We start from the raw sequence: 27544 nt of genomic DNA on the forward strand, positions 1-27544 counted from the left end.
ACCTGACTTGGTCTGGGTGGAATTAGGAAGAGAGGGAAAGTGGGAGGAGGAAGGTGAAGGGGGAGGGGCCAGGGGAAGGGGGAAGGGGAAGGGGGAGGGGCGGGAGGAGGAGCTCAGGGAAGGAAGGGGCACGAGGGGAGGGGAGAGCCTCCTCTGGAGGACCCATCCCTGGCTCACTGGTTAGTTCCGTAGTGTGAGGGGCAGTGTTCTCTTGCCCACCTGCAGGCGGGGCCATTGTCTGGGCTGGGCCCATTGTGTGGGGAAGGGAGCTTCATTGGCAAGGCATTAATTTGTGACTGTCTGTTCTCTGCTCTGATTGGCTGGACGAGAAGGGGGCTATCCAGGGCCCGACTACATAGAAGTTTGTGCAGCAACTTTTTTCAGCTTGAAGTGACGGTGTGTACAGGCTTGGAGTGGAGGTTTATCTGCCCAGCCAGGATGACTCTCTGCGGGACCTTCCTGGGTATGTACCCACCCCCAGCCCCTTGCACTCCTCCCTGGGCCTGTTCACATGTTTCTGCCAAGATGCCAAAGAGACTAATTAGCTGTGCGTCCCCGGTCAGCACTCAGTGCTCTTTTCTGGCCAGCAGAGGAGGTGACAGACAGGCTCCTTCCTGAAAGAAGCCAGGCCCATGGAAACCAGCCTGCCTCCTCCCCTGCAGCTGGTCGAGAGTTTGCAAAACCTGTCAAAGCCGCCCATCTTCGGCTGGCCGCAGAAGGTTGGAGGCAGAGAGGGCAGGGAGCGAGGGTATGGGTGCTGGCAGGGCTGCCAGGCCCTGGGAAGAGGTGGGGTGGAGAGAAGGCATGTGAGTCTCTCATGTCCTGTGTGTGTGACGGGAGATGTTCACCTGAACTAGAGGGGCTCTGGCTGGGGCCTGCTGCTGTGTTCCTCTCTGTGTGTACTGTTAACACAGTGTTGGAGCGAGAGTTACTGTGTGAACCCCACAGATCCTCCCCAATGCGTGTGTTTGTATGTGTACATGTGTTCATGCAGTGTCAGAGGGTTGATGTGTTTGATATCTCAGCGTGAAGCAGTCTCACAATATGGCCTAGAGTGTGTGTGTGTGCACGAGACAGGCACACAAAGTCAGCCCAGGGTGTTGGTAAGAGTGGCTCTGGGTTTTGTTTGCTCCATCTGCCAGCGCCTGCCTGGGGCCGCCCCCCCTCACCCTCAGCTGTTCATATACAATATTAATGCTGACCACCTCGGCTCCACACACAAGGGCCCTAATTGTCATCTGCAGCTTTAAGGCGGGCGTCCATCTGCAGGGAAGCTTCAGAAAAAACACACAAGAAAACCCTCACCCCCAGCTGGTCACTGGAGAAGGTGGGGCCAATTACACATGCAGAAAGTTAAGACCAAAATTACTTGAAAGAGTTTTTATGAAGCAAGTGAACAGACACATGGAATGTCTGCATGCAGATGTGCGCAAGGAATTACACCGTATCCGAAATGCTCTTTCCAGCTAAGCGATCCTGAAGCCTGTTCCCCAGCAGGGCTCCTGCCACAGTTTGGCTTTGCAAATCTCCCTCCTTTCCCCGGGGTGGAGTTCGGGGACCCTCCAGAAGACAGAGGTGGTTTCCCTGTGGATGTTCCCAAACTTAAGTCACACGTGACTTCCCTATAAAGCTTAAAGGAACAATCTGCTCAGTGCTTCGCTCTGGGAAAGAAAGTGTCTTAGGATGTAAAACGTCCTGAGTGCTGTTCCCGGTGTAAGACAGCCCCGGGCTGCTGGCCGCGGTCACGGCCGCCCGGCCTGCAGGGACAAAGGCTGGTGGGGCGGCGCTGTCCGAAGTGCTGACCGGCGCGGCCTGAAGTCCCTCCCTGCTCCTCTCCGATCAGGACAACTCCTCCTTTGTTCTCTTGACGAGCCAGCTCGAGATTGGGAACCTGTGCTTGTCAAAACCTATCTTCTGAAACAGCTCCCAGGGGGTCCCTTCCGGGCCCCGGCCGGCGGCCAGCACCCTGGGAGGCCCAGTCCCCACGGCCGCACTGCTCGGGGTTCAGGGGCGCGGTGCGCTGAGACGTAGGCTGCGCTGAAAGAACTTCTGTTACCTGAAAAAATAATGCTGCTGCAAGCCAGGCCTTTTGTTGTACAAACTGACCTCTCCCTGTTGTTACCTCTGTCTGTTGCTGTTTCCTAAGTTTGACTGTTACGTATCTGAATTAAGTGCTTTCCTGAGAGAGGAGCTTTGTGGGGAACCCGCTGATTCAGCGCCAGCCCCCCTTGGAGTCTATCTCCACCTCAAACAATGGTGCTCGGGGCTGCCCGAGCCTGCAGCCTGCCGATAAGACTTAAATAGAATTTCTGAATGCCAAAGGTTTGGATGTAAAATATCCCAGCACTCACAGCGTCCAGAGGAGACAGAAAATGGCTTTTCAGGAGAGCTCTCAACTGACTGTGTCCTTCTGTGCTAATGGACATGAGCGTCCGAAAGAATGGACGCTGTGGGAACCTCAAACCACTCTCCTTTGGCTAATTAACATTTCATCCTCAGTCTGACCAGTGAAGGTGTGCACTTACTTCCTTTTGCTCAATCTGAGAGATTGCGTATTGCATATCATGTATTTTATTTGTATATTGTGTATTTTATTTGATGAGAATATTGTGTGTGTATAAGAACCGAACATATCTACTTATAGGGTGAAGCTCATTGGTTTACTGTAAACAGAACACTGCATGTTAAAAATAATTGCTTGTGGAAGAGTTTTAGCTGGTTTTCAACACATGCTTTCTTAGAGAATGCTAAATGTTTTAGTTCTGCTTCATTCATACTTTTGGTGGCCTGAGCCCTTTAGTGCTAATTAAGTTGGGGCGATGTGTTCCTGAGTAACTTACTGAGAAGTGCTATTTGCTGCCCTGAAATCTCCACGGTACTTCTGAGCTGGGGGTTCATGGCTCTCAGCTGGCCCACGACAGTCCGTCCTCGGGAAGTGTCTGAAAATCGTGGGACAGTTCCTAACAACCCGATTATGATAATATAATAGAGAACTCTTTGCCTGATTTTTCAGTAAGAAAAGGGAATTTGGGTAGTAAGGAAGAATACCTGGGCTCCTGGGTACACTGAGGAAATTCCTACATTTATCTCTGAGTATGGAAAAAAATCACAAAGCGATCAGATGAGAAAGCAGACAATTGGGTGCCCAGAGAGGGGGTGGGCACTTCCATTGTGTGCGCCATGGGTTTTCCTCCCCTTGATTTTCATTGGGTGGCTCCTTGCAGGCAGTTTTAAAAAGACTCAGAAAGAGCAGAGAACTTGAGCGGTGTGCTCCCTGCGGCTGGGGTGAATGTAACAGTTTAGGGCTTCGGGAGGTACCCACAGTCTTTGAGAGGGTTTTTATTATTTTAAAACGTAACACAGAAAGAGACTGTGTGATGAAAGGCGACTATCTTTTCCTGGTCGGTTCTTTGTGCATATGAATTTATTTTTTGTCCATGGCCATAGGTACTATTTATGTACTTTAATAATATATATGCAGCCCGGCCGGGCGTGGCTCAGCGGTTGAGCGTGGACCTAGGATCCAGGTGACCGGGGTTCGATTCCCGGTCAGGGCACATGCCCGGGTTGCGGGCTCGATCAATGACTCTCTCATCACTGATGTTTCTATCCCTCTCTCTCCCTCTCCCTTCCTCTCTCTGAAATCAATAAAGATATATTTAAAATATATATATATGCATATCCATTTAGGTGACTGGTACTTGAATATGCAGACGAGCCCCTGTGGGCCCTCCTGGCCCACCCGAGTGATAAATCCTGCTGTCTGTTCTTTATGATGGTGGGTCATATTCTTAACCACCAATAAATATTGTAAAGTGCTTTCTCTGCAGCCGTGCTAACCCAGGGCATCTGTCATTCCGGTGGCTGCTATTAGGAATTATTGGGCTGAACCACTGCTGGAGAAAGCAGAGGGGGGTGAGCATGGCAGTTGTGACGCTCTCTGCCCTTTTGTGTATTTTGCATAAAAACCCCAATCATGCTGCATATTAATTAAAATCAGTGTGGGCAAATGCAGGTGCCTTGTGCTGGTGGAGGGTCGAAGCAGGAGTCGGGGCTCGGCCAGCCAGGCACCTCTCAGTTCCCGGGTCAGCAGATCCATCTTGCTGATGCTATACTGTAAATTTATTTCACCTCGGAGAGTAAACAGATATATTGAGCCCCAAGGGTTCATGGGTAGCGTATTTACAAAGGAGCCTCTCTGCCAGCCCGTGCCACCGCCGCTAATGAGAGCAGTCATTAAGTAAATGAGACGTCGCCTTTAGCTGGCTTAGGAGTTCGCACACTGAGGGGAGAAGATGTTTAATTGAGACCCGCACACAGGCTCCTGCCCACATGTGACGCGGGGGAGCAGCTGCCGGCCCCTCCTCCCGGCCACCCTGCACCCCCCATGTAAATTTCATGACTGCTTTCCGTGATGTCATTTTGAAAGAGAACAGACAATAGCTGTGGGGAAAGGTAAGTCGATGTTACGTTCTTTCTCTGACAAAGGCAGACACCGGGTGCTTGGCTTCTCCCCTCGGAGGGGGACAGGGAGCAGTTAGCTGCCGAGACGAAGGCTTTCTCTGCAGGAAAAGCAGGTCTGGGGATGGCTCTTTGGGGCTGCTCTGTTGGACTGAGGCTTTCTTCTCCCGGGTCTGCCCGTGGCTGTTCCCCCCTCTCTCTCCGACCCCCCTTGGCTTGCTCACGCGCTTGGCCTCTCTGAGTCTGGTGATCACGCTGTGCATCCGCCAGAAAAGACACTTGGGGGACCTTGTATCGAGAAGAGAAACTTTATGTACATTTCTGGAGGAGGAACAGAAATATACCTACAGCTGTGGGACCCTGCGTCTGTGACCTGGGGAAGACGCTGGCTCCTTAGGCAGAAACCTCTCTGGAACGGGGCTCAGAGCCTGCACCTTGTGTGCCCCCACCCGAGACGCGGAGTGGAGATGGTCATGTGAGCGTTTTGTCTTTGCGTGTCACGTATTTCTAAAGTTAGGGAGCAACGTCTAGGTGGCGTGTCTGTGGAGACGTTCAGGACTGAGTAGCCATTCTTCTTGGTTCGTTTCTCGCGATGCGACGGGGTCCGAGAGCCGGTGTGTATGTGTCAGGGTAACTGGAGTTGCGTATTTAAAACTAAAAATCACGGTTGGCCACGCAGTTGGTGAGAGCTTTGAGTAATGTCATGCCCTGGCCTGCAGGGTGACGTGTCTGGGCCAGGGACTTTGTTTTGTGCCCTGGATTCACTTTCTTCTTTGTGAACCAGGAGAGCAGACGAGCCTGGTGGCCCTTGTGTGTGTGGGGTCCTCATGCGGGAGTCCACCTCCTCTCTCTTCCTGTCACTGCCGACTGCTCTCGTCTCAGCTTCATGTCATCAGTGGACGTCGCTGGCCAGTCAAGTTTGTTTAATTCCTGAAACAAAACATCTGCGAGGTGCCTCTGGTCTTGGTCTCTCAGACTGTCCCCGTAATGGTGATAATGACATCAATTATTATCCTTACCCTTTGGGAGAGGGAGGTGGGAAATTTTGCCATAGTGGTTAAAAAAAAAAAATTCAGAGAAACCTGCGAAGGTCTCTGAGGCTAGTGGCTGAGTGAACAAAAGGCAGGGGGGTGTTGGACAAACCCCAGGTGGTGAGCCCTCGGTGAGGTGTGACCGGCGTGCTTGCTCTGGCCCGGGGGTATCCTGCCACCAGGGCCCCCTCCCATTGGTCCTTGGCTGTGATTATTACCTTCTTCCATATGCTCCATTAATTAATGGTAAACAAAAGAGTGGGAGAGCAGGGGTTGGGATTTGCGGTGCCAGCCGGGGGTGTCACCCGCGGGGCAGGACACTGCCTAGCTCCCTGGTTGTTCACTGAGCAGAGGGGGCCCGTCAGGGCTCAGGGGCAGCTTGTTTGCGAAGAGGAGGCAGCTGCACGAACCCTGTGCCCCTGGAGCTGGAGACGGAACCCCGAGAGCATTCCCTGGCCCTTGGGCAGCACTGGACCTCCCTGGGGCCATGGAGAGCTGAACCAGGAACCACCTGGGTCCCAACTCCCTTGGGAGCTCATGCAGGTCAGGGAGCTGCTTCTGACCCGAGGGGCCTGCGGGACCCTAGGATTGCCTCAGTCTAGAGGCAGCCCCAAGTACTTGGAGCCAATATACCTTCTTGGAAGATTCTGGCAAAGACAGAGCCACTCATTCCCTGACTGCTCCTGCTGCCAGACAGCAGAGGAGCTGGTCAGAGGTGACCCCCTCGTTGTGGGCAGAGCCTATGGTGCTGAAAGTTTGCTCTGCCCCAGGTGTCACAGCAGCTTTTACTGGAGAGCCTGTCAGTGCTCAGAGATGGCAGAGAGAGGCCAGCAGAGGTGCTTGCCCCTGACTCAGAGTAGCACTGGTTCTGGCCAGTTCTGGCTGGTTCTGACTGGAGGTTGGCCAGGCTGTTTTGGGTGCTCTCCCTGGTGCTGCCCGGTGCCTGGGCCCCTCCTTTTTCCGACTGCCCTCCGTTGGCCTGGAGTCACTCAGTGTGCCCACCAGGACATGGTGACTCTGTGTGAGCATGGTAGGGGGCAGTCGGTCGCCTGGAGTGTGCAAGCAGCAGAGCCAAGCCTACTTCCCTCTGGATGGTGCCCACGCCTGGGCAATGGCCACACAGTTGGGAATGCTGGTTTGCACAGTCCAGCACTGGGCACAACAGCAGGACAAAGTGTCTGCAGACTGACAAGTGCCAGAATGCCAGAGACTTCCCCCTGGCCTCCCATAGCTGCCCTGATGGTGGTGGGCATGCTGGTGGGGGCCGAGCTCCTCCTGGATGGGCTCTATATGCCATGTGCTGTGGTGCAAAGCTCAAACCCCGCCCTGGTGAACGAACGCCTGGATCAGCACGCCAGCTCAGAGTGATGGACTGGCCCAGGGGCGGGGGCGCCACTGGTCACCTGATCTGCGGGCAGGTAGGGCACTGGGCAGCCAGTCAGACTGCACGACAGTCACTCAGGCTTGCTGGGAAGATCAACGCTGAGCCGGCCTGGCCCTGGAGGGCCCGCCCAGGTCCTCTTGCTGTCGACTTTCATCTTGTAGAAAGTTGGGCAGGAGAGTGAAGTGGTGCGGGCAGGGGCCGGGGCCGGGGCCTCCCTCCCATCCCAGCTCCCAGATCCTTGCCTGTGTGCTTTCCTTGTGAACTCGCTCATGAATAAACCAGGAGTTGAGTGTCTATAGATGTAATTTTAACGGGAATTTTGTGGTGAGAGTTTACAGGAAAATGGTCTTTGGGAGCGGGAGTCATTAGGAGATTAGTCAGCCTGAAAAATACTATTTCCCAGAGGGATAAGAGCAGCTGCCCCAGAGGCTCTCTGCTCCTGAAGACCCCACAGCCCATTCTCTCAGGACCACTCCCCGTGCAGCCCCGCCAGGGTGCTGCTGGGGTCCAGGTGCGGGGAGGGGTCTCCAGGTCCTCAGAGTACTTTCTATCTTTCATGGACACTGAATTTCTCCAAATGTTGCTTTAAAAGCTCAAAACAAAAAGAGAGAGAGAGGTTTTCACCTGACTTGAAATGCTTTTGCACTCAGACTCTGTAAGCTTGCATTAGAGGGGACAGATCTGTGGTGTATGCTGGGGAAGCACAGCTCCCGGCGCTTCCTTTTTGTCAGCAGTGTTGCTGGAGCGAACCAGGTGCACGTTGGAGCCCTTCCCGCCTCCTGGACGCACTGCCAGGAACACGTGTGTTTTTCCTGTGCCAACAGGGCTGCACCCTTTGCTTCATCCCTTTTCTGTTTTTAAATTTGCCCATAAAAATGCAATGTTATTTTATTTTATTTTATTTATTTTTGTAATCCTCACCTGAGGATATTTTTTCCACTGCTTTTCAGAGAGAGTGGAAGGGGGGAGAGAGGGAGAAACATCGATGTGAGAGAGACACCAACTGGCTGCCTCCTGCAGGTGCCTTGACCAGGGCCCGGGATCGAGCCTGAAACTGAGCTATGTGCCCTCGGCCGGAATCGAACCCAGGACCCTTCAGACTACAGGCTGATGCTCTAACCACTGAGCCAAACCAACCAGGGATGAAAATAACTCAGACGATGGCTGTGAGCATGCCTGCCTCTGTCGGGGTTAGTGCAGCAGCTGGAGGGGAGAGGCAGCCCAGCCCAGGGGCAGGTATTTGGGCCTCACGGCCACCTGTCCTGCCACCCTGGGGCGCAGCTTCTGCAGCCCCACCTTCAGGTGCTTCCGGCAACTTCAGGGGTCAGTTTCCGGGGGTAGCTTGGAGTTGGTCTGTCATGTGTGGTGCGCTGTGGGGTTGGTTTGTGACCATGGCCAGAGCGGGGCTGGTGTGTGATAGGTCCTTGAAAACTGGCATTCTGTGTCGGTCAGGGTGCTGGCCAAGGAGCGCCTGTGCACATGTGACGATCTAGAGTCAGGATCGTGGGCTTCCCCTATGGACTGACCTGCCGATGGAGCAGCCTGCTGGGCTCCCACCCACCCTCACACTGGCTTCACACCTGGATCCAGTTGGATGTTGGTCTGAAGGCTCTAGCAGAAGCCATCTGGGTCCTCTCCTTTTTCCCCATTTTGTTGTCTAAAAACTGTGCATTAGAGGAGCAGACTGAGGGACAGGCTCCCCGGAGCTCCAAGGCCAGGCGGCTGCTCCCACCAGCAGGCCCATCACTGGACCATGGCCGACCTCCCAATTTCTCTCTGCTGGGACCGGAGCTTGGACACTGTCATGCAGAGGTGCCTGCTTGACAAGGTCCAAGAGTGTCTGTGGGGCTCCCAGACCTCAGACCCGCAGGGGCTAATGGCTCGGGGGTAAGACCCTGGGTCATCGTGAGGCAGACCCACAGCTCTGAGGGCCCAGATGCTTCCCAGGCTCCCTGTGCATCCTGCTGAGCTGACCTGCCACAGCCCTTCAGCCTTTACACCTACAGGGTCGTTGAATCCTGAGAGTAACCGGTGTCAGCCCTTGTCCTCCGAGGGCAGCCCAGGGTTCCCACTGAAGGTGCTGCCTGTTCTCCACGAGGCGTCTCCGAGGTGGTGTGCCTCACCTGTGACGTAAGTCGTGCGTTCGGAACAAGGGCCCTCCCAGCCCTGGGTTTCCTGGGCCGTCACTGTCCCAGGGTCCCTGGACTCGTGTTCAAAGCGCCTATTCAGTTACCAGGCTTAGCAGAACAATGAGCTCGCCTGTTGGTCGCAGGTTTGCACATGAATTGTGCACTTTCTCACACCTTCTACCCTGGCCTGCTTTTGGGCAGCAAAGACGGACTTGAAATTGGAAGGACTTAGTACATTGTTCTCATTGAGGCTGGACCGCCACCCATGAAACAGGCACATCTGACACTGTCATGTCAACCCCTGTGCCTGGGGTGGTGCGGACCCATTTAATTCCCATCAGTGTGCCCGGTGGGTGGATGGATGCTGGGTCATTCTTGTTTTCTAGACAGACACCGAGGCTGGGAGACCAATTAGCTTCCCAGGTGAGAGGTGCAGACTGGGTTGAAGTGGCTCCCTTCAGGCCACCCAGCAATACTGCCCAGCACCGGGCCAGCCCAGGGCACCGCCCTCAGGCTGCGGGTGTGCCATCCCAGTCTGTCAGGCTGCCTCTTTCTCCTCTGTGCTCCCCTGTCTGCACCCTAGGGTTGAGACAGGCAACTCTGATGCACCTGCTCTGAAGAGTGTCTCCGCCTGTCTGGCCACCACCCTCCTTTTCGTGAGCATTTGGGGTGACCGAAGCTCTGGGCTTGGGGGACCACAGACACAGAGGATGGGTGGCTGGCAATTACAGGGGCCCTGGGATCTGTGGGCGGGTGCAGGTGACGGAGTAGATGTCTTCCCAGCTCCTGCCTGGCCTGTGGCCTGGCTTGGTCAGGGGGGTGGGTCATGCGGAGGTGGAGGGAGCCCCTCACCCCATATACGGTATGCAAATATGGTAGCCCTGTCCATCTCCCTTGGGTTCCCCCTGGTTCTCCTAGCCTATTCTTCTAGCCTTTCCTGTTGGCAGGGAGGGTTGCCTCCCCACCGGCTCCTCCTCTCGGGGAGAGCATGTGAGCTGGCCGATGGAGGTGGGGATTGGAGGCAGAGTGGACACCGAGCGTGGAACTCCACTTTGAGTGGGAAGTTCTCTGTGAAGTCCCATGTATCTGTGTGGAGCTCCTGCAGCCTGTATTCCGGGCACCTGCCTGGGTTGGAGACCTGGCCTGGGCGACTCAGACTGAAACAGCTGGGCACTATTGTGCCTTTCCCGCAGGCTGGGCCCGGGGGGATGACAGCCGCCTCCCGTCCGGGTCCCGTCCCGCTGGGGCCCCCTCCCGGCTAGCGGGCTCCGACAGGCCGCCTGGAGAGCAGCTGATGATTTGGTTTGTAAAGTCTCTATTACTGCCGAGCACTTTAGCTGTTTTTTTTGCAGGCTTGGTAAGGTTAAAAGAAATAATAATAATAATAATAATATAAGAAAGACTCAGCCACAGTAACTGCCTGCAACGTGCTATTTGCATTTTTAAGGAAACACTCTGTGAGGCTGCCTGGGTGAAAGGTCACTATTTGCATGTAAATGGAAAGAAAGTGCACGGGCTGGAAGTTGCATCGGTATCATTTTCTCTGCGGAGAGCTGCTGCTGCAGAGATTAAGGTAAAGGGCTCGCGTTTGGCTTTTAGTGGATACAGAAAGTTCCAGCGAGGCTGGTTTAGAAGCAAAATAAGGAGAGGAATGTGCAGGGGTGGAGCTGCCAGCCCCCCGCCCCCCTCGTTTTCACCAAGCTCAGCAAAGGCAGGTCCGCCTTTGCTCTGCTCAGCAAGTCTTCATTTTACCCTCACTGAATCCGGCTTAAGAAGAAAGGAAGGAGAGAGCAAAATGTGCCTCATTTGTCACGTGGCCCTGTCTGTGTTTCCTGCCAGAACCTGGTCTGGGGTGGGATGCCAACCCTGCCTGGAGAGCCCACCCGGACCAGGAGCAGAACCCCCTGCAGCTGTGAGTTTCAGGCGTGGAGCAGAGAAGGGCGGCGGTGAGCGGGCACCCTGCCTGGGAGGCCTGGGGCTGCAGGGAAAGCGGAGGGGGGCAAATGCGGGCCCTCCTGCAGCCCTGCCTGGGGCCCAGGCACCCGCTGTCCAGGGCACCGCTGCCACTCCCTTTTTCATTTTCTGGGCTGTCAGACTCTCTGGAGGGCAGCGCCACCCGGGAGGCCCGGACAGAGCAGGCCATCCCGAGGAAAGCAAGCAGGGCAGGTTGGAGCCAGCCTTGGCCCAGACATTTTAGCCACCCTGGGTTTCCAGGAACAGTCCCGGGACTGCCGTAGTGGAGACGTGCACCTGCAGGGGCCTGAGGACCCCCCACCCCCGGGCCCCAGCTTCAGTCTCTCCGCACAGAGACCTCCACTGACACACCACTATGACCAAAATCATATCCTTGTATCCCATTACTTTCAAAAATATTTTTTGAAACAATCTCAAACTCACAGAAACATTTCAAATACAGGACAGAGCTGCTTTTCCTCAACCATTTGAGAGAACATTTGCCAAGTCCATGCCCATCACTGAGAACACCTGCTCAGGTGTGTCCTCCAGTATCGCCCTCACCTGCACAGTCTGTCTCAAGGGCAGGCTCAGGTCTCAAGGGCAGGCTCAGGGCCACCGCGCCCTTGGTTGCTGCATCTCACTGGCTTCGTCAGTCTTCACCCTCACCCTCCTGAAGGGTACTGGTCAGCTTTCTGTAGAACTTCAGTTTGGGTTTGTCAGCTGTCCCCATGACTAGATGTGGGTTAACTGGGGACACCCAGGTGTGACGCTCTTCTCCCTGATCCTGATGCCCCTGCTTTGGTCAGTGGGTGAGATGGTGCCATCCCACAGCTCCTGAGGCAGTGACAGTCTTTCTCTTTGCACTTAATAAGCATTTGGGGGAGGGTACTTTGAAACTATGGAAATGTTTCATTCCTCCTTAAACTACCAATTTATTCATTTTTATTCATATCTGTGTAGACATGATTTATTTTATCCAGTGGGTTATAATCATTATGTTGATGTGCAAAAGTCCCTGCTGACCAGTGGAAGCTGATCAATGCTAGCTCCACGTTCTCTGAGGCACTCCCCCAGTCCCCCATCCTCTGAGGCACCCCAATGAGGCGAGCATCTCAGTGGCCTCAGCACGTCCCTGGCCCTGCACAGTCCCCACACTGACTTCACAGGGCTTCCCTCCCTCCAGAAGGAAGCCCAGTGCCATCAGCAGTCACTCCCCACTTGACTTCCAAACCCCCAAACCTCTGACACACCTGGGTTTCTGCGGATTCGCCATTTCTGGGTAGTGTTTCTTCTCTGCCTCTGCTGAGCCCGCCCTGCATGCGGGTCCCACACGGCACCATGCAGGAGCACTTTATTTCTTTTTAGTGCCAAGAACAATTCAGCCTTTTTTAAAAAAATTATTGATTGATTTTAGAAAGAGAGGAAGGGAGAAAGAGGAAAGAGAGAGAGAGAAACACCGATCTGTTGTTGACTTGTCTACGCATCATTGGTTGCTTCTTGCATGTGCCGTGACCGGGGTGGAACCCACAACCTTGGCGTCTTGGACGGTGCTCCAACCACCTGAGCCGCCTGGCTGGGGACCAGCGGTATTTTGTCTCATCCATTCAGCAGTTGATGGACATCTGGGTTGTTTCCACCTTTTGGCTGCTATGAATAAAGATGTGAAGCAGGGCTGTGCCCAAGGCTTTGTGTGGACATATGTTTTCATTTCCCTTGGGCCTGTACCTAAGGGTGCAATTGTTGGGCCACTGTGGGCTGTGTGGTGACTCTGTGCTTGGTATTTTGAGGAACCACCAGGCTATTTTCTAGGTAGCTGTGCCGTTTTTCATCCCGTCAGCAGCACATCTGTGCCCCAGTTTCCCCAGGTTCTCTCCAACACTTGTTACTGTCTGTTTTGTTTTTTTAAATTATAGTCACTTTAGTGAGTTTGTGGTTTTAATTTGCATTTCCCTAATGACTCGATGTTGCGCTTCTTTTCGTGTGTATACTGACATTTACATGTTGTCTTTGGACAAGTGTCTATTCAAATTGGGTTGTCTAATTATGGGGTTGTAAGCATCCTTTATGTGTTCTGAATACCAGTCCCTCATCAGATACATGATTTGCAAATATTTTCCCCCCCAGTTTATGGGTTGTCTTTTCACCTTATTGGTGGTATTTGACATACAAAAGTCATAAACTTTGATGCAGTCCAATTTATCCACTTTTCCTTTTTATTACCTGTGCTTTTGGTGTCACCTCTAAGAGACCATTGCCTAAGTCAGAGCCAGGAAGATGTACTTCGATGTTTTCTAAGACTTTTAGATCTTACACTGAGATCTGTGATCCGCTGTGAGTTAATTTTTGTGTATGGTGTGAGAGGGCCCAACTTCATTGTTTGGCTCTTCTATTTTCCTTGAACTGTCATATAAATATTAGAATCAGTTTGTCAGTTTTTGCAAACAAAACAAAACAGCTGGAGAGACAGAAGTGGCCAGATTTTGGTGAGATTCACAACACAACAGTGGCAGGATCTGAGGTGCAAGACAATCCCAGTGTCCCTGGGAGAGGAAAGCTCAGTCTTGTGAGGAGCAGATGTTAGGAGCAGGGACCAGAGTCAGAAGAGGAGTTGATGGGATGGCCAGCAGCCAGGAGGAGCCCACAGGCTGCAGAGGGGGGCTCAGGTTCAGGGGGTGCACTGTGGGGATGTGACATGGACATGACGGTGACCCTTCAGGGATAGCTGCTTTGGGAGGGCTGTAGGTGGAGGCCAACTGCCGTGGGAGCGAGGTGTAGAGTCAGCCAGTTTGGGTCTCTTAAGAAACGTGATTGTGTTGGGGGTGAGGTAGATGTCGCTGGGTGTGCAGTCCACACGGACCGTGATTTTAAATGTGACGCCTCAAGCTTATTGAAGAGTTGAAAAGCCCCAGGAAGGGTTAAGTTGAGAGGAGTGTGAGGTGTCATGGAAGACCCGGGGACCCTCCAATTGATAACGGGAAGTGGGGGCATCAAGCCCACATGGAGGGGACAGAGAGGGACTGAGGAGTGCTGGGCTGACGGGCCTCCCAAGGGGACCCTGCACGCTTGGGGTCCAGGGCTTTGTTCTGCTGTTTCTGGGAACTGCTGAGTCCGGGCCTGGGGGTTGGCCTGCTGAGTGGAGAAGGTGGGGCCACTGGGAAGAGGACCGGCTGGGCCAGCGCAGGAGGAGCCTCCTTTCCACGGCCTGTGCTGCTTCCCTGAGCGTCTCTGCCTGCCGGGGGGGCCCCTGTGGGGACAGGCAGGCCTGTGGTGCCAGACCCCGAGAGGTCCCAGCCAGCACCTCCACACCACTTGTTCCCAAGCAGCTTGTCTGCTGCCTCTGTGCACAGGAGTTCAGATGAGCTCACTAGACACCTAAGAACCCACAGGAGGGCTTGTCTTGAGGAAAACCTGCTCCGTGCTCCAGATTCCTGATAATAAGGCAGTGCCATCTTCACACATTCACCGTGCACCAGGCCCTGAGAGGGCGCTTCCCACGAAAGCTCTAAATCCCCAGGCGTCGCTTTCCTTTCGCATCCCAGATGAAGAGGGGCACACTCAGGCCAGATATGGGGGCAGCTCTGCCCCACCACCCAGTGTGCCCAGAGCAGGTGACTTCTTCGAGGCACACCCTGATGGGGCCCCAGCAGGGCCTTCCTCCAGCCTGGGAGCTCTGAGTCAGGCGTGTGGGGGCTTCATGTGCTGCCTCTGTGGTCAGGCAGGATGGGCCTGGTCTGCATGTGGCCTGGCCACAGGTGGTCCCAGGGTGACCCTAGGGCCCTAGTTATTTCCCAGCACAGGGGGAGCTATGACTTCCAGCAGTGACTATAGTCTGCTGTCAAAAAGTTCCCAGGAAAAGGAAGGACTCACATCAGGGTAGAGCGGGTTCATGAATAAGGATCTGGTCTTGGGGGTGCCCTGTTTGATGGTACACACCAGGGGCGTGAGCTCCAGGTCACTGAGGTGCCACCCTGCTCCTGGGCCCAGAGGAGGCAGCAGTGGGCATTTCAGGTGACAATGCTCTCACTACCCTCTGCTTTGCCTGAACAGGTGTGGGGAACACAGGGAATGGGGCCAGGTGAGAATGGGAAACACCTGCTTTTCTGGTTGTCTCCCATCAGAGACCTGCTCTGTTCACCCCACTGGGCTGCTTTGGGAAGCAGGAGGGACCTCGAGGGGGTCGCACAGGGGTGTGTGTGTCTAGGGCCCCCTGCTGGGGTGCCAAGGGGGGAAACAGTCCTGCCAGCACTGCAAATCTTTTTTTTTAAAAAAAATATACATATTTATTGATTTCAGAGAGAGGAAAAGAGAGGGAGAGAGAGAGATAGAAACATCAATGATGAGTCATTGACTGGCTGCCTCCTGCACGCCCCTTACCGGGGATCGAGCCCGCAGCCTGGGCATGTGCCCTGACCAGGAATCAAACCGCTATCTCCTGGATCATAGGCCGATGCTCAACTGCTGAGCCACGCAGGTCAGGCAGCACCACAGATCTTAGGCTCTTATGTTTTCCCCTCCAGCTGTCAGTGACACATGCCCCAGTCACCTCACAGGTTTACATATGTCACAGGGACAAGAAATTCCACTGGAGTCTCGCAAACCAGCCAGTGCACAGAGGACTGTGGGGTCGCCTCTCCTGGAAGGTGTGTGTGGAAAGTGAGCCCCGTGTGCTCTCGCCTCTGTCCTCAGCTGCGAGACACACCCTATGCCTCTTGATTCACCCTGAGTGTCTTTCATCCCTTCCGTGTGTGAGTCTGTCTGCTTCCTCTTTGTGCCTCCACCTGTGAACTCAGGGCCCGTGTGAGTCCCAAAGGCTGTCCCCCACATGCCTGTTACGGGTTTGGAAATCTGAATACCTGTGTGGGCTTGGCCCCATTTTGAGTGTGCTTGTGACCTGTGAGGACCTAGGAACCAAGAGTCACACAGTTCATACCTCTTTGGTCGAGGCCAGTCTTCACAGGGGTCCCCTGCAGGTGGCCCATGGCTCAGCGAGGGGGGCACACAGGTACCAAACCATTCCTTTGAAGACCTTGCATTAGGTGTTTCCTTGACGACCAGTCTGCTTCTCTCTGTGTTGTGCTCTTGGAGGTCACAGGAGACCCTCTGAGGGCATGGGGGTGTTTCCAGACACGAGGACGCTGTCGCCAGGAACCATGGGGGTGCTTGGGGCAGGAGAGGTGGAATTCCAGAAAGACCACCTTTGGGGGTGCTTGGCAAGCATGAGAGGGGACCATGGGTATGACAACGGTGGGCCTGACTTGCCTTCAGCAGAATCCAAACCTCTTTTCAAGGAGAAGCAGAGAGCAGAACGCAGGAATTTTCATTTCCTGTTTTTATTGTTGGTTACTAATGACCTTCCTTTGAACGCTGCCCGGCTCTGGAAAGCTGGTTGTCATGGAAACAGGGAGTGCCGAGCAGGGAATAGGTACACAATGCATTTCTTTGTCACGTCCAGCTGATGCCTCAGCCTCTGCGGGGACCTGTGAACTTCTGTGAGGAATTAAATATTAACTCGAAGCTTCTGCAGAGGAAAGATGCCAGGAACCAGGGTGGGGGGAACAGTGACTTGTATCAGCCCTGGCTGGAACCCACAGTGTGTCCCGTGGACACCCTGGGTGAGGTGCAGGGGTGTCCCAATCAGGAGAATGACGTTCCTACGAGGGCCCCTTTTCTTGTCCCTTGCGTGTCTTTTGGTGGATTCCAGAAAACGGGGACCACATAGATGGCTGAGCAAACAGGACCCATGTTCCCCTGCTTCTGCCCTTGGGATGCGCAGCTGGACTCACTAATTCCTTTTCTGACCCTCAGAAAATGAGTTCCGGGGTGAGCTGCTGAGTCAGAGGTGGACACACGGAGACAAGGCCAGCAGCTGCAGGACCTCGAGGCTCCTGGACACCCGAGGCAAGGTGAGGTACTGGGAGGGCCGCCCCACCCTGGCCCAGGGCCTGGGCAAAGGTCCCTCCCACTCCAGGCATGCAGCACACAGGTGACGTCTGGGCTGGTCATCACCAGTCTAGATTAAGCAAAGTGCAGGTTGGGACCATCAGCAATCTGGTCCCTTTAAAAGGAGAGGGAGAAAGCTGGGCAGAGCTGACCCACAGCAGAGCACGGGGGCCGGGCTGCCTAACTTGCCTCAGTCACTGTCGTCTGACCTGGGCAGGCTGGGGATCCCTAGGATATCTTGCTTGTTTCGATCTTCCCAAGTGGAGGCAGATGGTTTGTGCTGGCCTAAAATTCACGACGGTGACTCAGGCGCCCTTCCCTGGGCTGTGCCAAAACCCAGGACATCACATGCGCTGACAGCCACGCCACACCTCTAATTCTAGAACTTCCCATGACATTCTCTGGGCAGAACTGGGTCCCCAGGCTCAGATGACCCTTGGAGACAGGAGGGCAGGTGACAACAGGCTTGGTGGGCCTCCCTTCCCAGATCTTAGATTCTGATCTCATTTTCTAGATACAGAGTCGCCCTCTGTCAAGGATTCAAGCTGTGACCCAAGGCACGGCCACCAAGATGTGATGTCCCAGGGTGTGGATGGGCAGGACCTCAGAGTTTTAGGTGACAACCTCATCCGAGGGTGCTTGTATTTTACTCTCAAAGCCCAACATCTTTCTTTTGAATCTGTGGCTGGGATGTGCATTTTAATGGCTCTGTGCTAGCACCCCCGCCTGAACTTTTATTCCTATGGGATTATCGGTGCTGTGCCGAGCCATCTGGAGCCCGAGGCAAAAGGAAAAGTCGGTAACACCAATCCTACCTTTATTTAAATTTTTAGCATTTTGTTCATCATGGATTTTTTTACATTAATTTTGATGTCTTAAAATATTGCAATAACTATTATTTAATTGCGATTGCTGAGTTTTTGTTTCCCCCTTAAATTTGCACCCAGGTAAATGCCTTACTTGCTTCATCCCAGCCCCGAGCAGCTAAACAGAGATCCCATGACCAGAAAAGTGACAGGCAGCCTCAGAGATACTGCAGGCCCAGGCCTCCACAATAAAGCTAATATTGCAATAAAGTGAGTCACACAAATTTTTGCTTCTTAGTCAGAATGCAAAGAACATTTATTAAGTTTGCTGCCTTATATGGGCATGGCTCACGGCGCCCCAAACAATTACAATAGTAACATAAAGATCCCTGACCACAGGTCACTACAACAAATATATTAATAATGAAAATGTTTTAAATATTGTGAGAATTGCCAAAAAGTGACACAGGGACACAAACTGAGCAAATACTGTAGGAAAATATTGCCAATAGACTTGCTCCTCGCAGGGTTGCCACAGACCCTCCATTTGTTAAAAAAACAGTATCTGTGAAGCCACAGAAGGCTGCCTGGACCTCGTCTGAGGCCGAGGGCTCTGGGCCACCCGCATTGATGGGGCTGCGTGAGGGATGGGAGGGAGGTGCTATCTCCCTGGCTCCAGTGTGAGGAGCTTGCGGGTGTGGGACCTACCACGGACCAGTCTGTGGGCCACGGTCAGGTTCTCCGGCAGCATCGACCGTTTCACAAGAGAGACTTTTCACTCTGTTTTGGGCAGGTAGGGCCTGAGTTGCAGTTCTGGCTTGTGGAAGGGTCGGTTCCCAGAACTGGGGACCTGGTGCGGGCGGTAGCTTCAGGCGGGGGGACTGAGAAGGCCTCATGCAGCCCAGCTGTGCTGGCCTCGGGACAGTAGAGAATCACACGGCACTGGCAGCACTGGCCTCAGATAGGAGGTGGGCGAGGAGCTCAGTGTCCGGAGGGCGGCGGGATCCTGTGTGGGACCCTTTCACACGCACAGCGGCTCTGGGTTCAGCACCAGGCAAGTGGACAGCTCATAGGTGGGTTTGGAAGGGGCCCTAGGAAAAGATCAGGTGGTTGTGTTTGGGGGAGTGCTGAGTGGGGTGTCTGTGAGTGTGCGCTTGTTTAGCCCTAAAGAGACAAGGAGTGGGCGTTGACTGTAGGTCCTCATACCTCTACGTGACCTTGAAGAATGAAACACTGGGGCCCTGAGCCACATGCTACCCAGTGGATGGCTAGAGATAAGCAGTCAGAAGGTTGACTGCAGGACGTTCAGGCAGGCCTTGGGGTTCCTGATGGGGGAGGGAGGTGCCACTTCACTTAACATGGCCCAATTTCTACCTCTGGGCAGGTACAAATTCCATTTATTGTGGAGTTTAAACAGGGACGCAGACGTGGTCGCTTTATCAGGGTGTCATTATGTAGCTATAATTTTTTTTAATCCTCACTTGAGGAGTGAGGATTTTTTCCCATTGATTTTAGAGGGAGCAGATGGGAGGGGGCAGGGAGAGAGAAACACCGATGTGAGAGAGACACAGGGAATCGAACCCGCGACCCTCCAGTGCACAGGCCGACGGTCTAACTACTGAGCTATGCCGGCCAGGGCTACAAAGCTGTAAGTTTTAACTTGAAGTTGGAGTGAGCCATGGTCCCATGCTTAGAGGTGCCTGGAGAACCTCTCCTGGGACACGTGGTCAGTAATGCTCTGTGGGTGTTCTCTCTGCAACCCAAAACGGAGGCTGGTGTCTTCAGGTGCCAGGAGGTAGAACAATGGGTGAAATGCCAGGAGAATGTCAGACACGCAGTGGGATGCCCCAAAGGGGGACAGAGCTGTCACTGCAGGTAACCAGGGGTGCACGGGTGTGTGCGAGTGGTTAAGCCTCAGAGATCAGAGAATGGAAAGCCGGGGTCTGCTGGGGGTTCCGGAGGTAGCAGAACCTGCAGGTCCCGAAGCAGAGGTGGCTCTGAGGCAGACCCTGACCTGCACAGGTGTGTGTTCAGAAGAAAGGGAAGCCGGGGAGGCTGTGCAGGGTGAGGCAGGAGGGCTCTGAAGGATTCCACGGGAGAGGAGCAAGAAGCATCCTGAAACGCTGCTCTTGAGTCCTGAATTGGAGTCCTGCCCAGGAGTGGCTGGGATCAGATGCAGTGGTCTCTGCTCAGGGGCTTCCTAGCAGCCAGTGTGAGCAGGCGCACCCTCAGGTGAGCACCGTGAGAGAACAGAGCGCGCCCTCCCCTGGAGAAAGGGGTCACTGGGCGGGTACTTCAGAGCCAATAGGGCAGGTGATGGTCAGCTCCTGGCCACCTCTGGTTATGTCCCACTGCCCCCCTCACTCCATGCCACCACTTCCTTCAGGTAGGGCTGCCTGTGGTCTCCTGGGAGTCAGTGGATGCTCCCGCCTCTCCCTCTAAGTCTGCTCCAGGGACACTATAATCCATATAATCTTGTGGCTTTAAAAAATTGTCCTAAGTCCATTGTAATTCTGCAACTTTGCAGCTGTTGGAATGAATTCTGAATAAAATGAAGCCCTAACCTGCAGCCCAGGGCCGAGTGAATGTCCCTGTGGTCTCAGGGTTCTGGAACCCTCACCCAGCTCGGGGCTCTGGTGTGTGCTCAGCTGTCTTCTCCAGTCCAGGGTCTCAGAGACATTTCTGACTTTCCCGCTTGTCTGTCCATCCGTCCATCCTCACATAACGTGTGCTGAGCAGCGAATGAGGCCATGGCACCTCGCTCTGCAGGACACGATGGACTTGAAACTGGAATGAAGGAGTTTATCTGAGATGGAATTGAGGGCCGTGAGGGAAATGAGCATGCGCAGGGCAGAGCAGGAGGGCACAGGCCTGACTGTTGAGAGGAGCTGCCACCCAAGGGTGCTCCTTGCTCCCCAGCTCTGAGCATCTCCCATCCTGAGGCAGCCTAAATGTCCTCAGGTTTCCACTAATCCACTCAGCCTCCCCTCCCTACCAAGGCTCCTGGGTCTGAGCAGCCCCCTTCCTCTTGAGCTCTCCCCCGACTCCCCCCTTCCCTGGAGTGAGGGACCCTCTGTTACTGAGGGTGGCGCTGCTCGGGCCAGGATATCTTGCAGGGGCCAGGAGGCAGCTTGTCTGGGGCTTCTCGGGGCCAGGCCTCAGCTGTCTGTGCAGAATGGCAGGGAGGCTCCTGCGCTGTGAAGGACCGAACTTAGGGTGTGGGCAGAACTGACCTCGGGGTAAAAGTGAAGATTGGCGTAAAGCCTGTGGTGCCTAGGCTGAGCACTCCTGGGCAGAGTGCCTCCTTCCTGGCCACTGTGCCACTGGCTGGGTCTGAGTGCACTTCTCCCCTCCATGGCCTCAGAGTCCAGATGAATCCACAGGTTTGGAGGCTGCTGACCACAGGGAATTGTTTGGTTCCCAGTTGTAAATGTCCAACCCAGGGAACCCAATTTGGTCAACAGTGATATGCAAGTTGTAGTGAGAACCATCTGTACCTAGAAAGAGCTCACAGGGCTACTCTCGACTTTACCAACAACCGCGTGTGGAAGGAGCAGGAGCAGCCCCCGTGGGAGACCCATGTCAATGGTGTCAGTGAAGCAGGCGAATGGAGGACCCGGAGGCCACCTGGCTGGTTCGCAGGGGTGGCGTGTGTAAGTGATTCTCCTCCCCAGCTTTCCTATTGAAGACAAAACCAGTGGAACGCTGGCTGAGCACAGAGCCCGTTTAAGGAGCACAGGGGAGGGAGACGCTCCGCGTGGCAGAATGGGCTGGTGTTACAGGAGTGGGCTGGAGGTGGCTCAGTTGTGACGCAGGGGCCTTTTTACCCACAAGGCTAGAGGCTGTTCAGTTATTTGTGGATTTGTGCCTGTAACAAACAAAGGATTTTTAAGCAAGAAATGAATGAAAAATTAGAATGTGTCTCCTTGTCTTTGCGGGGTGGGGGCTACTGGGTGGTGCTGGGCTCTGTCTGGGACGCGGAGCAGGGTTCCAGGGCATGAGGACAGCTGAGAATCCACCTCTGAAGTGCTGCACGTCCACTGAGAGGGAAAACCATGGAGCTCACTGGTTTTATCGCAGCTTTGTCCCTGTGTCCGAGACTGCCAGGACTGCCGGCTTCAGACAGCTCAGAAATCAGCCTCGTTGCTAATATCCCAAGTCTTTGGCTCTTACAAATCCACTCTCACGTTAAAGAGCTAACTTGTCTTTCATCCCGTCGAGCAGTTTTCCCCCTTAAAATCAAAGCTACATGCACCGAAGAGAATTTCTCACTGACTGACCAGATAAATTGCAAAGGGAAGGTGCTCGACAGAGGGCTCACGGTTTGGAGGCAGCGCCCACGACCCACCCCTGCCACCCTCTCTGTTCTCTGCTCTTTGAATAATTTATCTGCAGGAAATCCAAATTGCCAAGGCACGCTTTAACGTAGCAGACTGCTTGCCAGTTTCCTTGGGAAACCTGACAAAAAAAGAGCTATAGATCGCATTTCATCCGCAAGCAGGCGCCCAGCAGTTTGCAGCATCAGCGTCATGGTGCATCCTGCAGGGGAGGCAGGCGCCTGGGCCCACAGATGCGTCTGAAGGCTCATGACGGTAATGAAGCCCCTTTGAAGCCTGCTCCTCTCTTCACTTTCAACGTCAGCTCTTGGTCACAGGGAACCTCATTTCCAAAATAGAAATGGTGGCCATTGTGTCTCGCTGCTGGATGGCTGTGATAGGTGCACCTCGGACCCTGGCTCCTCGGCCTGGACCCCGGCCGGCTGCATAAGTCACCCCCGGTTTTGACTTTTCCTCCTTAACAAATCACACAAATCATCCTATGTTAGTGCTGCTTGGGGGGAGGTTTGCTCTGCAAATTCTATCTCACTAATTGGGGGGATCCCTCCTTCTGTCTTCCTGGGTGGTACCCTAGACATCCCCTCCTGCCGGCCTGCCTTCCTCTCTCCTGCCACTCCTTCCCCACTGTCTGCTGCCCCTCTGATGGCCACAGTGTGGTCTGAGACAGGTGGCACAGCTTCCTCCTCTTCCTGACCATGGGCACAGGTGGTGAGCCCTGCTCTCCTGGGGCCTCCTGGGGTGTAGGAGACCAGGCAGAGGCTTCTCTCCCTTGGAGACATGGAGCATGTCAGGGCTCCTGCCGACCACCCACCTCCTGCCTCATCACCTGCCTGATCAGATGTGTCATGAGTGCCTCAGGCCAACGATCCTGTGTGATGACCTGTAGCTCCTGAGGGCTCTCCCTCAACTCCTTGGAGGACTGTGTGGGCAGTGTCGCCCAAGAAGTGGTTCGAGGAGGGACTCCTGGAAGAAGTGACACTGAGGGTGGCCAGTGGGTCTGGTTGATCTGTGCCAGCCTGGCTCTCACTGACCCACCTCTCGCCTCTAGAGCCTCATGTCAGCGCAGTGGCCATGGGCACCTGGCATGTGGCTGGTCACACTCAGATGTGCTGTGAACCCTGGAGGCATGCAAGTTTTCTGAGCTATCACAGAACAAAGTCCCATTCACAATTTTTACACCAATTATTGTTGAAATGATAATGTTTTGGATAGATTGGGCTAACTTACTTTAGGGTAACGTTAATCTTAGCTGTTTCTCTTTACATTGTTAATGGGACTATTAGAACATTACAACATTCACAGCGACTTGTGTGACTTGGGCTCAGTCCCTTGGGTGGTCGTGTCCTGGCAGCCCTGGCGCCCCTAGGAACACACACAGAGCGTCCTGCCTCACATTAGGGAAGGTCCCCGAGCTCAGGCCACCTCTCCTTGGACTGTTCCTGGGACAGCACACAATGGAGTTTGAAGCTGTCTCACCTCTGAATGCTTCCCGGATGGTCCATCTGGGTCCCAGCCACTTGTTTCTGACCGGACGACCCTCACATAACTCCCATGGGAAGCTGGGCTCTGGGCATGGTGTTGTCAGAGTCTGTGACGAACGACCTGCCCTAGTGCCTGAGCACCTGTGCCTGGTGAGCAGCAGGTGGGACAGGCCCCTTCCTCCTCAGGGGGCAGGGGTGGGGGGCAGGCACAAGGCATGGGGGACCCTGGGGCTGGCCTGCTGTTTCAGGCCCCAGGCCTTTCCTGCCCCGTGAGCTGTTCCCGGTAGTTCTGTGTCACAGACTTGCCATCACCAGCAAAGTCTGAGCTGAGACGGCCGCAGGTCCGGGCGGCCCTGCCTTCCCGTGAACATAACAGTTGTTTCTCCTTGCAGATGAGCTTAGAGAATGAGGACACTCGAGCTCGCACGCGATCCAAGGCCCTGCGAGGTGAGTGCTGCCCTCCCCTCCCCTCCCCTCCCCTCCCCTCCCCTCCCCTCCCCTCCCCTCCCCTCCCCTCCCCTCCCCTCCCCTCCCCTCCCCTCCCCTCCCCTCCCCTCCCCTCCCCTCCCCTCCCCTCCCCTCCCCTCCTCCCCTCCCCTCCCCTCCCCTCCCCTCCCCTCCCCTCCCCTCCCCTCCCCTCCCCTCCCCTCCCCCCTCCCCCCTCCCCTCCCCTCCCCTCCCCTCCCCTCCCCCTCCCCTCCCCTCCCCTCCCCCTCCCCTCCCCTCCCCCTCCCCCCTCCCCTCCCCTCCCCTCCCCTCCCCCTCCCCCCTCCCCTCCCCTCCCCCTCCCCCCTCCCCTCCCCTCCCCCCTCCCCTCCCCTCCCCCTCCCCCCTCCCCTCCCCTCCCCCTCCCCTCCCCTCCCCCCTCCCCCCTCCCCCCTCCCCTCCCCTCCCCTCCCCTCCCGGCATCCACAGCTGGCTCCACCCCAGTCCCAGCGGCTAAAGCTGTAGATGTCACTGTCTCCAACAGTGTTCCTCAGGAGAACAGAGCCCACGGCAGTGCCCAGGCCTGGCCTTTTCCTCCCCTGCCCTGGGGCCTGGGGCATAAGGCTCTGGTAGTCTCAGGGTGCCTGAGGGGCAGCTGCAGGGCCTCAGGCCCAGACAAAGCATGCTAGGCAGAGATGAGGAGACAGACCCAGCTCCACAGGGCAGGGAACGCAAAAGTGTCAGGGGGCCATTCTGTTTGGAAGTGACAGGTGGCCAATTTTCCGTCACCAGCCTCCACCTCCCAGGATGTCAGTCTGGGTGCTGGTGGGGACTGGGAGGTGGCTGGGTTGAACTGGCAGTGGGGTGAGGAGGGAGAGGGGCTCTGCAAGGACTGAGCCCTGTCCCTTGGCCAACCTCACCCCCCTAATACCACAGGGCACACACAGGTGAGGGGAACACCAAGCTTCTCAGGTGTGCTGCCTGCCCAGTGGGACCCCCGGTGTGTTTTGCCCTCAGTGGGCCCATCGCTGAGCCCCAGCCGTTCAGCCCATCTGCTCCTCTGTTTGTCCAGCTTTATCTGCTGGGTCAGGTTTCCTGCCAGAAACCAAATTCTATGTGCAATTAGAGAAAGAGATACCGCCCTGGCCCTGAGGGCCCAGAGAGCCTGTGTGTGTGTGTGGGGGGGGAGCTATCTATCCCTCTGCAAAGCCACCAGCCCCTCATGGGGTTGGAGGAGGCAGCTTGCTCCATTAGACCCTAAGGCATGCTAGAAGGTCAGGAGAAGACTGGCCCCACCTTTTCTCCTCTGTGCCTTTTCAATACTGACTCAGTGTTTCCTGTTTCTCTCACCAGCACTCCCAGAGCCTGCAGGTGCTGACCTTAGGTAAGAAAGACTTCCTGCTAGCACTGAGCATGGTCATACCTGTGGTCTTGCAGGCCCTAAATGTCCCCACACTGGGCACTTGGAACTGACCAGCTGCACCCTGGGGTCCCCTTTCCCTAATGGTGCCCCTCTCTCCTTGCCACATGTCAGCTGTCGTCACCCTGCCTCTGCCCTGATCCCATCACACAGCCACCTCACGTCAGGGTCACAGATGTGTGCACACCTGGCCACCACCAGCATTTGCTGGTCTTAGTGGGCTGTTACAGGCTTCTTTGTCTGATGGTCTTAGGCCCCATTTGGCCAGAACTGGGACAGGATGTTCCTGGCCCCAAGTCTTCGACTGACTCAGAAATGCAGATGGTGGTTCTGTGTGTTGTGATCTTGTGTGGCAGAGCTCTGTGACTGCAGATTCCAGGCCACGTCTCACAGGGCACGAGTGTCCTGAGGAAGAAAGGAGGACAGCCCACTGCAGTGACATGTTGGTCAGAGCAGGAGGGGCCAGGCCTACCTCCCCGAGGCTGCAGTGCCCTCACCTGCTGGCTGCCTTGGGCCTTGCCAAAGTCTTTGGGGTGGGGGACGGCTAGAGGCAAAACCACCCCAATCCCTATGCTGGGCCGTCCCAGCACCACCCCACGTTGCCTGCAGACTGCAGACTCTGCAGGCCTCTTCCCGGGATCTCCGGTGCCATCCTCTTAGAGCTCAAAACACGAGAGAAGGGGGGGGGGTGACGCTTGCTAAGGGTCCCCAATATGCCATGCAGGCAATGGGTGCCCCATTTAACTTTCACGAATTTCCTATGAGACAACGTGCCCGAGGCTCATCCGTGGAGGGGTGGAGGGGCTCCTGCCCCACAGCAGCTCTGGTGCTGAGGACACCATGGTGCCCAGCCCCCAAGACAGCAGGTAGGTGTGCCGCAGCATGAGGTGCCCATGCTGTGGGCCAGGCTGACAAGCACACCTCGATGGAAGTCTCTGTGAGCTCCCAGACTCTGGGTGGAGACAGAGAACATACAGGTTCCTGAGGGTTAATGCCGCTCTTTCCTGAGCAGCTCTCCACATGATGCCAGGGCCCCAGGGCCTCAGCTGGACTGTAATTCTTAGGGGTGGAGATTCTCACTAAACAGAACAACCCAGGGGCCAGGGCCACTTTATTCTTCTCTAGATGGTTGTTGAGCTATTGGCTTTTGCCACTCAGTAGAAAGGGAGGCCCCCAAAGTGTCCCAGAGTCCTTCCAGCTCTGGGGCTGTGCCTTGGATTTGGAAGGGAAGGGGCGTGGGAGTTTGGACAGAAGCTCAGAGCCCAGGCCTGGGCAGGCTTTGTGGTGGCCGGTCCGTACGGTCTTGATGTCAGGGACCCTCACGGAGGCTGTGCCTGCTGGTGCTCTTGTCCCATTTATGAAACTGAGGATGAGTGGGGTAAAGGTCATCTAACCAGAAGAGCGGAATCCCATGCCCTACAGCTCAAAGCCCGGCCCTGGTCAAGGGTGGTGGGGTGAGGATGGCAGCAGTCGGACCAGCACCCCTGAGCAACACCATGTGATCTCTAAGGGCCCTGGTCACAGGTGGGGAAGCTTCCAGGAGGAGGTGCCACTTCCTCGCCTGGGCCATGTGACAATGGGCCCTGGGCTCAGTCCTTGGGAAGCTCTGGCTTTGGTAATGGCAGTTAATTTTGGCACTAGATGAAATTATGGAAGGAGTTGGAAAGGCAAACCCAAAGGGTTGGATATTCTCTCGTAACTTTGAGGCTCGAAGAAAAAGTGACTCAAAATAGATTGGCTTTGAAACACTTTACGAGAGGACAGCCAACATGAGCGAGGCTGTGTGAGCACCAGGCCTTGTCTACCTTCTTTAGTATTACGGGTCAACCTATGGACTTGGTAACAGCAGCACCTGTCTAGTTTCCTATGTGTAAACTAAGGAAACTATGTGTAGCATCCTAGCAACAGCGTCTTCAGCAGCTCTGCACGTTTCTGAGAACCAGTACTTATGTGAAGTGGAGCAGACTGTGCCAAAGCGCCACACGCATCCCACGAGATGGGAGCCGTTGTTGCCTGTGGCCATGAGCTGCCTGCGGGGATGTGACCTGTGGCCTCTGGTGGCTCAGCTCTGTGCACGTCGCCCACTGTGAGCATATCCGTGCCACAGGAATGGGCAGACAAGCACGACAGGACTTTCTCCCAGGTACAAGCAGACAAGCCCCGTTCCGGTCAG

General features: G+C 55.1%; 1 protein-coding gene across 2 annotated transcripts in view; it reads left to right on the forward strand.

Annotated features, from left to right (window-relative positions):
* The first annotated feature begins 23917 nt into the window (after positions 1-23917).
* The window catches only part of MYT1 (myelin transcription factor 1), a 31357-nt gene continuing 27730 nt past the window's right edge, over positions 23918-27544 (forward strand). For both annotated transcript variants that reach the window (XM_087818658.1, XM_016202896.2), the window contains exons 1-2: positions 23918-23972; positions 25305-25335. In XM_087818658.1, coding sequence (XP_087674784.1) covers positions 23918-23972; positions 25305-25335 — 86 coding nt within the window. The remainder of the gene's footprint in view (positions 23973-25304; positions 25336-27544) is intronic.

This window comes from Miniopterus natalensis, chromosome 7 (genome assembly GCF_054644295.1).
Source record: "Miniopterus natalensis isolate mMinNat1 chromosome 7, mMinNat1.hap1, whole genome shotgun sequence".
Lineage (NCBI taxonomy): Eukaryota > Metazoa > Chordata > Mammalia > Chiroptera > Miniopteridae > Miniopterus > Miniopterus natalensis.